The sequence below is a fragment of the Notolepis coatsorum genome (assembly GCF_963971535.1).
Source record: "Notolepis coatsorum genome assembly, chromosome: 19".
NCBI classification, from domain to species: domain Eukaryota; kingdom Metazoa; phylum Chordata; class Actinopteri; order Aulopiformes; family Paralepididae; genus Notolepis; species Notolepis coatsorum.
In genome coordinates this window covers 11,580,393-11,593,667 of record NC_140183.1, presented here as the reverse complement: position 1 = coordinate 11,593,667, position 13,275 = coordinate 11,580,393, and the positions used below count along the sequence as shown (strand labels likewise).

Sequence of the window (13,275 nt, the reverse complement as noted above, 5' to 3'; positions counted from 1 at the left end):
CTCGTCACCAACTCGAGAGACACTGGTATCGAATCCGGCTGTCAGCTTGGCCGGCCGTCATACTGGCTCAATTGGCAGAGTCAGCGGGAGGGAAGCCGGTGGGGTGGTATTCTGGTCGTTGTAAACAGCGACTCCTACAGGTCGGTCAGGGCACCTGCACAGCGAGGGAAAGGGCTTAACCCTTTCACTGCCGCACTACCAAACCACGGTTAACCCTTTCACTGCGACAATACACAGAAGGTTGACCCTTTCACTGTCACACAACAGCAGGTTAACCCTTTCACTGCCACACTACAGAACTAAGGTTAACCCTTTACTATCACACTACCGACGGTTAGGCTAATAAAGGAACGCTTGACCTGACCAGCAGCATCTGTACTGTGTAGTGCTAGTTACTGAAAAATAGTAACTCAGTTACTTTACTAGTTACTTCATTTCAAAGTAACTTCGTTACTGTACTAGTTACTTACACCCAAAAGTAATGAGTTACTGTGAAAAGTAACTATTTAGTTATTTAAAAAAAAAAAAAAAAAAAAAAAGATTGCTCCCGAGTCCCATGCCCCAGATAGTATTCAAAATCGGTTGATCAACTTGACAGTTTCCATTCACATCACCGAACTCTGCTAAGCAATGTGGTCTAGATACAAACACAAATCTGACACAAACAAATGTTGTCCCGAGTCGATATAATAAGAAGTGCAGCGGTTGAAGGAACAGCCTTGATGTCGCCGGAGCGTTTCATTATAACCATTATAATTCAAGGGTACTTGAACTGTACTGCTGTACTGTACCCATTCTGCAATCTGTTAATAAAGTTTTCATTCATTCATTCATTCATACTACGACTATGCTTGCACCTCATGGTACCAAAGCACCTCAAAGGCGCTTAAAACAAAATTACAAACATCACAAAACAAACTGGTCAGACTACTACTTGACCTGAACCCACCTCACCCCTGCCCACTTTGACAACCTAGGATGGCTTAGAGTAGACGACAGAGTACAGCAACTTGCAATGGGCCTGGTCTACAAGATACACTATACGACCGGGGTACCCATGTACATGTCAAAATACTTCCCAAAGGTCAGTGAATACCACAACCACTACACCAGAGGGAGCTCCACAAATCATGTAAAACCCAGATTCGGCTCAAACAAGGGACTAAACACGTTTTGCAATTATGCCACAACAATGTGGAACGCCCTACGGGTAACAGTACTGTATATTTGAATACCGTTTATGTCACAAATGTATCAGTACTAAATACCTATATGTCCCTATGCCATAAATGTCATGTATGTTGTGTATGTCATAAATGTCTATATGAATTGAAAATGGGGGACCCTGATGGAAACAAGACAAACGTCTTTCTCAGGTCTGCATCCCCTTAACAATTGTATGTATTGAGCCGTACTGTATTGTACCCATTCTGCAATCTGTTAAATAAAGTTTTCATTCATTCATTCATTCATTCACCATCTTGCAAGTTGCAACGTTGTTTAAGATATCAATCAAAGCATTGCAACGTTAGAATAGTTAGGATATCAATTGTGCATGAAAGGACTATTTATATTGTTTGATTAGTATTATGAGATTCCCTGGCAGATTTCGTACAGTCAAAATCTGTTGATCAACTTGAGTTTCAGTTGCACTCACCAAAGTCTGCGGTGGTCGAGATGTAGTAACGTTACGTTAGTCGACTCCAGCAGCGCCTCAAACATGTTCTTTATCTCGTTTCCATGTTGTATATTAATTATCTCTCCAAGTAGTTGCTAAATGGTTTGTTAGTTTGTTACTGCGTTCTTTTTATGTGGATCCATAGCGAGCGTTTGTTTTGTTTACAATAGAGAGGGTCTATTTCTTTCCGTAGCCGCATCTGGTTTTCGCACTTCTGATTGGCCAGTGGCCAGACTCGCCTCGTATCATTCTACGCGGGTGGGGATGAGGATAATAATAATCACTACCGCTCGCTATCAATCTACGCCGTATATAACGCAAATAACGCAGTGACGAACCATTCAGTAACGTAAGTAGCGTTACTGAATTTCAAAAGTAATGCGTTAGAGTACTAGTTGCGGCAAAAAGTAACTTCGTTTTTGTAACGCGTTAGTCCCAACACTGGGTCTGTGTCACACAGGTTTGGAAGGTATACTGAATATGAAGATACTACACGCAATAGGTATGGGTTTTTAGTATACCCTTTTAAATGATATACGCTATACAAATCATAAAATAATATTATATATTTTAAAGTTAATATATAAAAAGTATTTCTTGCAGCAGAATTATAAAGATATTTGGATGAGAATTGGATTCAAATATACCCTTTCGTATGAAATGGCCTCAAGATAATACATTGTCACTGGAAAAGAATGTAATACCATCAAGTATCATTATACCGTCAAAAATAAGGACGATATTGTGAGATTGTATTGCTGAACATATCGCCCTGCCCTATTCTCACGTATAAAAAACACTTATTGAAGGAATAGGACAACGTTCTGGGCCTGACGAAGCCTCTATTGGCCGGCCCTAAACATTGTCATATCCCTTCAATAAATTGTATCATGTGAGCAAGCGTGTCACTGTCACAGTATTTTATTTTGGATATTTCCTCAACCCAGCACCTGTTGAGAGATGTGTGTGACTACTGGACTGTCTCACAGTCACACACGCATAGTGTATGATGAGCAATAGTCATGATGACGGGTATAAACTACGGCGTGGCTGGTAGATCCTGTGTATTATATTTGGCCAAGTAAAACATTTTTATCTTTATTTAACCTTTATTTAACCAGGAAGTCCCATTGAGATACAAGATCTCTTTTGCAAGGGAGACCTGGCCAAGATGACAGCAATAACATTTGCAATATATCAGACAGCAATAGAATGTGCGGTACATCACACAAGAACATAATAAAAGTGCATGTATACAATATACAATACATCACATGTAAACACAAAAACACAAAACAGAATAGTCTACAACATAATAGTAAAAGTGTATGACAGTAAAATACAGGGTAATACAGTACTACTACAGAAAGCAGTGACATTCTTCTTGTAGGAAGTTATGTAATAAATAATAATACATATCTTCATATTATTGTATAGAAATTGAAAACACAAGACCTTTCCCTCTCTGAGCAAGAAAAGAACCTAGAGAAGGTGTGCCATTATTACTACCAAATGTAATAATTGTGGAATATTACTATAATGAGCTGTATGTGTATAGGGCTGCAACTAACGATTATTTTGGTAGTCGACTAATCTGTCGATAATTTTTTTTTATAATTTTTTTTTTTTTTGCACTACCTATCTTTGTGAAAGTGGCTTCTCAGCTCTGGTCCAGCTGAAGACAAAGCGGAGGAACAGATTGGACATTGAGCATGACCTCAGAGTTGCTTTGTCTTCCATCACCCCAGACTTTGAGACTCTTGTCAGGAGCAAACAACATCCCCAGTTATCCCATTAGTTCCCTGGGATGTTAAGCTAAGAAGTCTGCTAAGAAGGATATATTATTTATTATTATTATTATTATTATTATTATTATTATTATTATTATTATTATTATTATTATTATTATTATTATTATTATTATTATTATTATTATTTTATTTCATTGTGTTTTTAGCCCTAGTTGCACTTTTGTTGCAACCCCAGTTATCCCATTAGTTCCCCCAAACTTACTGTCGGTCTGTTATGTTAAGCTAAGAAGTCTTCAGCTGGACCAGAGCTGAGAAGCCACTTTCACAAACTTTTTTTTTAACGACTAATCGACGCAAAAAGTCTGCGTCGACGAGTTTTTATGATCGACGTCGTCGATTATGTCGACTAATCGTTGCAGCCCTAATATGAACCAAGCATCTCACTGTAATGTACCTGTACTTTATACGTGACAAAAAAACTACTACTACTACTAGTGGCACAAACACAGCCATGTACATACTGTACATGCACAAACAAATGTGCACACACAAATACTCGCACACACAACACACCCAATGTTGTCAATCATCATTTTAGAGAGGCCCTTCAATGTTTGCAATAGACTGCTGCAGTCATTCTACCAGTCTGTAGTGGCCAGCGTCCTCTTCTATGCTGTGGCATGCTGGGGGGGCTACACCAACTCAAGGGACACCAACAAACTGAACAAGCTGGTGAGGAAGGCTAGCTCCGTGGTGGGAGTCGAGCTGGTCAGACTAGAGATGATGGCAGAGAGGGGGATGAGAAGCACGATGGGCGGCTGATTGGCGCAGTGGGCAAGGCGCTCGCCTCTAACGCAGGAGACGCTGGGTTCGAGCCCAGCTCTCGGCGTTGCTACCGGCTGGCCGGTCGTTCATACTAACACAATTGGCAAGTGTTAGAGGGTGGGAAAGCCGGTGGGTGGGGATGTGACGTTGTGGACAGCGACTCCTACAGGTCGGTTTGGTGACGCCGGTGCGACGGAAGCAGGAAGTGACGGGGGCAGCGTGAGCAGGGTGATGGCGAATTTCCCCAAGGGGATCAATAAAGGAATATCTTATCATATGACATCATAACGGGTTGCGAGCCCATGGGTCCCCGTATGACATCATAACGGGTCGCGAGCCCATGGGTCCCGTATGACATCATAACGGGTCGCGAGCCCATGGGTCCTCGTATGACATCATAAAGGGTCGCGAGCCCATGGGTCCCCGTATGACATCATAATGGGTCGCGAGCCCATGGGTCCTCGTATGACATCATAACGGGTTGCGAGCCCATGGGTCCCCGTATGACATCATAACGGGTCGCGAGCCCATGGGTCCTCGTATGACATCATAACGGGTCGCGAGCCCATGGGTCCCCGTATGACATCATAACGGGTCGCGAGCCCATGGGTCCCCGTATGACATCATAACGGGTCGCGAGCCCATGGGTCCCCGTATGACATCATAACGGGTCGCGAGCCCATGGGTCCCCGTATGACATCATAACGGGTCGCGAGCCCATGGGTCCCCGTATGACATAACTGGTTGCGAGCCCATGGGTCCTCGTATGACATCATAACGGGTTGCGAGCTAGCTAATACTAGAAAAGTATTGCGATACCCAGCCGTTTAAAAACATTCCAATACTTTTTTTTATTAGTATCGATACTTTTATAATAATAGCCTGATGGCGTATTTTCTATAAGTTGAGTGGATGCGTGATTATTTCTTCTTTATAAAAAAATTATACATAATAATTAATAAAAAAATTATATATAATGTTATATATTGTATAAAGAATGCTCCATGTTCTCAAGTCAAGTCAAGTCAAGAGTTTTAATTGTCACGGCATACAGGTATACAATGAAATGCGGCTGGTCTTGCCCGCGACGATGTGCAATACAGTGGTACAACATATAATAGAATCCAATAAAAATACAGTGGTACAACATATAATAGAATCCAATAAAAACAACAGTGCAATAAACAGGTAACATGGTGTGCCATCTCGGTATCTGTACATAGTATTTACATGCTAGGTAGCTTTAGTAGTGCAATACACTGTTCCTGTTGTTTTACTCATTTAAAGTGGCCTTTCCTCTGGCCATAAGTGTGCGTGTGTGCGGCATGAGTGTTAAAGTGGCTGCTAGTGTGTGAGCGTGCTCAGCGTGCGTGTCGTGTGTGTGCTTGTGTGTGCTTGTGTGTGGATAGTTCAGTTTCTGTGTCTCTCAATGTTCATTGTTCAAGGCTCTGATGGCCTGGGGGAAGAAGCTTAGCCTAAGCCTCTCCGTCCTAGTAGCTGGGGTTCGCAGGCGTCTGCCTGACCTCAGCAGCTGGAACAGGCTGTTATTGGGGTGGTGGGGGTCTTTCATTATCCTGCAGGCTCTGGATTTGCACCTCTTGTTGTATAGAGCCTGCAGGGGAGGTAGCGCAATACCCGTGGTACGCTCGGCTGAGCGCACCACTCTCTGTAGGGCCTTCTTGTCCTGTGCCGTGCTGTTCCCATACCAGGCAGTGATGTTTCCGGTCAAGATGCTCTCTACAGCTCCTGAGTAGAAGGACTGGAGTATCTTCCCCAATACTCTGAACTTCCTTAACTGTCTCAGGTGGTAGAGGCGCTGCTTCGCTTTCTTTACTACTGTGTCTATGTGTGTTGACCATGTCAGATCCTCTGAGATGTGGACCCCCAGGTACTTGAAGCTGCTCACCCTGTCCACGGTAGCCCTGTTAATCATCAGTGGTGTGTGTGTCTCCTGCTGTCCTCTCCTATAATCCACGATCAGCTCCTTGGTTTTACCAATGTTCAGGAGCAGGCTGTTGTCCTGGCACCAACGTTCCAGTACCTCAACCTCCTCCCGGTAGGCCTTCTCGTCGTTGTCCGAGATCAGCCCCACCACCACCGTGTCGTCTGCGAACTTCACTATGGAGTTGGAGCTGAACTTGGCCACACAATCGTGTGTGTAGAGTGAGTACAGCAGGGGGCTTAGAACACAGCCCTGGGGGGACCCGATGCTCAGGGTGATGGTGTTGGAGGTCTGACCCCCCACCCTGACCGCCTGGGGTCTTTCACTCAGAAAGTCCAGTACCCAGGCGCTCAGGGCGGAGCTCAGACCTAGCTCGATCAGCTTGTCCACCAGTTCTGTCATCTAATATTATATTCCAAACACTCCTGGTGTTTTAGGTGTTTGCCGTGGTATTGTTTTAGAACCGGTATCATGATACTTAAGCTGGTACGGGTATCGAAGTCAAAATGTTGGTATCGTGACGACACTACAGGGTGAGTCTCAGGATGAAGACGCTGATGAAGCTGGGTACAAAGTTGAACCCAATTTCACTAGCACACTGCCAAATGGTTAACCCTTTCACTACCACACTACCAAATGGTTAACCCTTTCACTACCACACTGCCAAATGGTTAACTCTTTCACTATCACACTACCAAATGGTTAACCCTTTCACTACCACACTACCAAATGGTTAACCCTTTCACTATCACAATACCAAATGGGTAACCCTTTCACTATCACAATACCAAATGGTTAACCCTTTCACTATCACACTACCAAATGGTTAACCCTTTCACTATCACAATACCAAATGGTTAACCCTTTCACTATCACACTACCAAATGGTTAACCCTTTCACTATCACACTACCAAATGGTTAACCCTTTCACTACCACACTACCAAATGGTTAACCCTTTCACTATCACACTACCAAATGGTTAACCCTTTCACTATCACACTACCAAATGGTTAACCCTTTCACTATCACACTACCAAATGGTTAACCCGTTCACTATCACACTACCAAATGGTTAACCCTTTCACTACCAAATGGTTAACCCTTTCACTATCACACTACCAAATGGTTAACCCAATTTCACTACCACACTACCAAATGGTTAACCCTTTCACTACCACACTACCAAATAGTTAACCATTGCACTGCGACAATATATAAGGTTAACCATTTCACTGCCACATGACAAAGGGTTAACCCTTTCACAACCACACTACAGAAGGTTAACCCTTTCACTACAGACTGTTAACCGTCTGTAATGTGGTAGTGAAACCGTCTGTAGTGTGGTATTGAAAGGGTTAACTGTGGGTCAAGACAGGACACAGAGAGTCCATCAATCATTAAACTGTCCTCTGTGTGTGTGTGTGTGTGTGTGTGTGTGTGTGTGTGTGTGTGTGTGTGTGTGGTCTTATTGTGGGGACATTGCAGTTGTGTCTGTCTTGTTTCTTAAAGGAAAACTCCAACACTTTGGGAAATTAGCTTATTTGCCATCTACCCTGGAGTTAGACAAGAAGATACATAAATGTTTCTTCTCTGTGCATGCAGTAGGAGTAGGAAGACGTTGGGAACTAGGCTAATGGAGGAACCTACTTCCAGTGACTGACGCTAAGCTAGGCTAATGGTGTGCGTCTTCCTACTCCTACTGTATGCACAGAGAAGAAAAAGGTATGTATCTTAACACTCCAACATTTTGGGAACCCTGGAGTTAGACAAGAAGATACATACCCTTTTCTTCTCTGTGCATGCAGTAGGAGTAGGAAGACTTTGGGAACTACTGTAGGCTAATGGAGGAACCTACTTCCAGTGACTGACGCCAAGCTAGGCTAACGGTGCGCGTCTTCCTACTCCTACTGCATGCACAGAGTGAAAAAAAAGCTATGTATCTTCTTGTCTAACTCCAGGGTAGATGGCAAATAAGCTAATTTCCCGAAATGTTGGAGTGTTCCTTTAAGAGTTAGGTTAAGGTTTAGTTAAGGCCGAGAGACATTTATGGCTCAGGGAATGAAAACACATCCGTGGGTTGGAGGTTACATCCGCTCCTGTATTGCTATTGTTGTGAGGACAATAGGGTTTTGTCTGTGTTGTTTCTCCAGAGTTAGGATATGGTTTGGGTAGAGCAGAGTCCTTCGTGGCTCAGGGTTGGGACCAGGGGAATGAATACACATCAGTGGAATGTCCTCACAAATACAGCAATGCAAAACATACCTGTGTATAAAAAGATAATAATAATATAAACAGTTGCCCTACATATTACTACAAAAATGTTATGAAAAACCAGGTAAAGGTGTTCAGAATGATCAACAGGTCAGAAAATTATATTATTAATAATAATAATAATAATAATAATAATAATAATAATAATAATAATAATAATAATAATAATAATAATAATAATAATAATAATAATAATAACAACAGGGTTCCCACAATTTTATCATGGATGAACAAAACTTTCAATGTGAATGGTTGATTTGAATTTCAAGGACTTTTAAGCACCTTGTTAAAAGAAATTGGCTGTTTTAAAGGAATTCCAGGCCATGATTTTTCTTTGTAAAAAATCAAGCACTTTAAGCACTTCAATTGATCTTGTGCAACCTGTGTAATAATAATTAAAAAAAAAGTCTGGGTGTCCTTCCAGAGTGTCCTCAGTGTGTGTAATTTGTGTGTGTGTTTCTGTGTGTGTGTGTGTGTGTGTGTGTGTGTGTGTGTGTGTGTGTGTGTGTGTGTGTGTGTGTGTGTGTGTGTGTGTGTGTGTGTGTGTGTGTGTGTCATCTGTCTGGCCAAATACATACATGCCGGGGTCACTGACACTGAAGTGCACACCCACACACACAGTACGCTCCATTAAAACATGCACATATGGCACACCCACAGTGCTTAGTGTGATTATCCTCTGCAAGTAGTTACACACACACACACACACACAGTATCTGTATCTTACACACTAGGGGTGGACGGTATTAACGGTATACGGTATAAACGGTATGAATTTGTGCTACGGTATGGATTTTGACTATACCTTGTGACCGGTATGAGCAGCTAGTCACAGCAGTAGCAATGACGTTACTTGACGATTCACTCGGCGTTTGCGGTGGTCGTTGCATAGTGTTTAATTGTACTGAGTTTTTCTCCACTTGTTCACGGACCTTGCCATATAGTTTTGGCATTTCAATTTGGCTAAGGAGGCTGAGAGGAGACTTGATTTAGCGCAGCAACGGGCTAACGTTAGCCACTAAGCTAACTCACGTTAGCCACTAAGCTAATATTCTAACGTGACTCCGTGGCACTAGTTCCATTCGTGAGGAAATGGGGGGGGGGGTATATTGACGAGGCTTGAAAACAGAGGTTCAAAGATAACTTCGCATTTATTTGGGTATTCATTCCTTTATATCGCTTTATCCATCGGGCTGCTCTCGTTTCCAGCTCTGTGTGTTGACAATGACATCCTGTTGTGACATCATCACCTACGGCATCTTAGGAAGCTCAAACCTCAAACTCAAACCTATTACATCACGCTCTCTCGCTCTCTCTCTCTCTCTCTCTCTCCGTTGTCAAACATGTACACTAAAGTTAAGTTATGTTGGAGTTGTATTGTGTTTGAGTTGTTTGAGGGAAAGAAACCTCCTGCCCTGCTGTAGTTTTTATTTTCACTTTGTGCCGCTTGATTTGATTGTATTTCATGAAAGAAGTGTTTTTCAGAGATGGAAGTAACTTGAGAAAAGGTTTTGCACTTTTCTATTGCAGTTTTGTACAATAAATGTTCTTAAAATACCTTTGTACTATGTGAAATATGTCCTAGTAATACAAGAGTACAGCAATAGCTGCCATACCAGTGGTTTACCCCTTCAGAAGCATTTATATAGACATTTTAAGATAAGTTAATATACCGTGATATATACCGTTATCGTCTATGCTTCAAATTATACCGTGATATAAATTTTAGACCATACCGTCCAGCCCTATTACACACACACACAGTCTGTCTCTTACACACACACACACACACACACACACACACACACACACACACACACACACACACACAGTCTGTCTCTTACACACACACACACACACACACACAGTCTGTCTCTTACACACACACACACAGTCTGTCTCTTACACACACTCCCAGTCTGTCTCTTACACACACACACACACACACACACACACACACACACACACACACACACACACACACACACACACACACACACACACACACACACAGTCTCTGTCTCTTACACACACACACACACAGTCTCTGTCTCTTACACACACACACACACTCTCTCTGTCGCTTACACACACACACATTGCACATTGTATTATTGCACAAATGTCCTATTCTCATTACTGTCTTATTACTTGTGTTATTGCACATCGCTGCGGGCATGACCCCCCCGCATTTCACTGTATGCTTGTATGCCGTGACAAATAAAACTCTTGACCTGACTTGACACACAGTCTCTGTCTCTTGCACAGACACACACACACTCACACAGTCTCTGTCTATTACACACACACACCTCATGTCTATCTCTCTTCCTCAATGATGGTTCTATGGTGCCTTTTATGACTCTGTCTGTATGGGACAAAGTTACAGCATGTACTATACTGCTTCAAATAGCAAGCTATGATATTCAGCTCGTCAGCCGCTGGCACACACAGCTAAATGTAACATTCAACTCTACCAGGGTTGGGGGGGTCCTCCATTCCCTGTGTTGACTAGAGCATGACACTAACTCTACCAGGGTTGGGGGGGTCCTCCATTCCCTGTGTTGACTAGAGCATGACACTAACTCTGCCAGGGTTGGGGGGGTCCTCCATTCCCTGTGTTGACTAGAGCATGACACTAACTCTGCCAGGGTTGGGGGGGTCCTCCATTCCCTGTGTTGACTAGAGCATGACACTAACTCTGCCAGGGTTGGGGGGGTCCTCCATTCCCTGTGTTGACTAGAGCATGACACTAACTCTGCCAGGGTTGGGGGGGTCCTCCATTCCCTGTGTTGACTAGAGCATAACACCAACTCTGCCAGGGTTGGGGGGGTCCTCCATTCCCTGTGTTGACTAGAGCATGACACCAACTCTGCCAGGGTTGGGGGGGTCCTCCATTCCCTGTGTTGACTAGAGCATGACACCAACTCTGCCAGGGTTGGGGGGTCCTCCATTCCCTGTGTTGACTAGAGCATGACAATAACTCTGCCAGGGTTGGGGCCCGGGGGGGTCCTCCATTCCCTGTGTTGACTAGAGCGTGACACTAACTCTGCCAGGGTTGGGGGGTCCATTATCTGTGACGCCTAACGAGGATGAAGCAAAGCACTAGCAACAATCAGGAGGAACCATTTCCGTTCAAGTCGGGAACCAATGCATACTGAAAAACAACTAAAAGGCAGTAACATAAGTTCAAGAAAGAAGGCCTGACCTTTGACACACACAGCAACACAGGAAGTGACCCGACTACAAAACCACTGCAATGTTATGCAACCCACACACACTGACAGCTGGCTAGTGCTGTGCGTTGTTAACTTGTAGCAGCCCGTGGGCTCGGCGGTGGCGGCTTGAATGGGAAGGGCTTCGCACATATAGTATGAACGAGCGCCATTGTGTCGCTGCGCACAACACGCTGCAGCACGGGGGGGGGGGGGGGGCTCCGGGGGGGGGGGGGGGGGCGCATTCCGTAGAAGTGACAGATAAGAAGAACTGGCGCATTCGTGTTAAAAAAGGGCGTTTGATGATGATTCCCAAGTCGGAAATGCATCATACCTTTCATTTTGCTTCCGAAAAATAGAAATGCCTACTACTAGTGCATTAGCTTGTTCGTTGACTTGTTCGATCATGCCATCAATGCGCTACTTTTATAGCGACTATAGGGAGCTGTCAGTGAATAGTAATATAGAGAGGTGTGGAGAATGGTGTGTATAGAGGCTTTACATTGGGAACATATCATGCACATGATGATCCAAATCTATCCGGATGTGTGTTCCTGTGGGGGAATGAACATGACCTGTGGATCTCAGAGTCCCGTGTCCCGGTCGTGTTCATTCCCCCACAGGAACACAAATCCGGATAGACAGCGACCAAGAGCGCCTCGGGACCCCGCCGGCCATAATAATAATAATAATAATAATAATAATAATAATAATAATAATAACTCCCACCTCAGCTGCTCTCCGGTCACCAGCACCTCGGCCATGCGCTCCAGCTCCGAAGCCTTCTTCTGCATCGTGCTGCCGAGCCCGTCCATCATCATCATCATCATCATGTCTCCGCCGCCACTGATGATCGATCATAATAATAATGAAACATATTATATATAGCCGGATCAATTATTCACGACACGTGTACACGTCGTCGCAATAAAGTAAATATGCACGAACACGAGTACAACGTGTTCTTCCAGTCGCTTACCTTACAAGCACCATGGGTGTGTGAAGAAGAGTTGATCAGAATAAATTAGTCCTTGTTGTTGTGTGCCCCCCCCCCCCCCCAGAAAAAGGGTATAATAATAATAATAATAATAATAATAACAACAGGATCCACGACCTCCAGGCAGGGAGGCGGTTATCTTCTACACTCCATCAACCAACCGTGAATAATCCGGTGAATTCCCATTGAAATCGCGTGGAGGAAAAAATGTCGACCGTGAAATTCTGCAGATAAAGTCGATGTCTGCACGCGTGCGTGCGTGCGCGTGTGCGTGCGTGCGTGCGCCTTCCCAAATACTAGACACCTTCCAGTAATACTATCTAGACACCGGCGCTGAGCGACACGGAGCCGCTCTTCTGCTTCTGTCGCCGCGTCGTCTTTCACTCACACACTGCTGCTGCACGGGGTGGGGCGGGGCTGGCGACGTCATCCACACTGTTTGTTTCCCCGCTGCGCGGGGTGGGGCGGGGCTGCTGACGTCAGAGGGGAGTTGACTGGGGAGGCGGGGCCAGAGGAAAGCGTCGGTTAGTTCGATTCGTCGTCGGCCGACACGGCGGCGGCTGCACTGATGAATGTATCTGGTGTTTCTTTTTT

At 44.2% G+C, this 13,275-nt stretch overlaps 1 protein-coding gene across 1 annotated transcript in view; it reads right to left on the bottom strand.

Annotated features, from left to right (window-relative positions):
• The window catches only part of deptor (DEP domain containing MTOR-interacting protein), a gene marked incomplete at its 3' end in the record, with an annotated part of 78,290 nt that extends 65,243 nt beyond the window's left edge, over positions 1-13,047 (bottom strand). Inside the window, 2 exon segments of the mRNA XM_084335961.1 lie at positions 12,414-12,530; positions 12,664-13,047. Coding sequence (XP_084192087.1) covers positions 12,414-12,530; positions 12,664-12,677 — 131 coding nt within the window. The 5' untranslated portion in view covers positions 12,678-13,047.
• Positions 13,048-13,275: the final 228 nt, after the last annotated feature.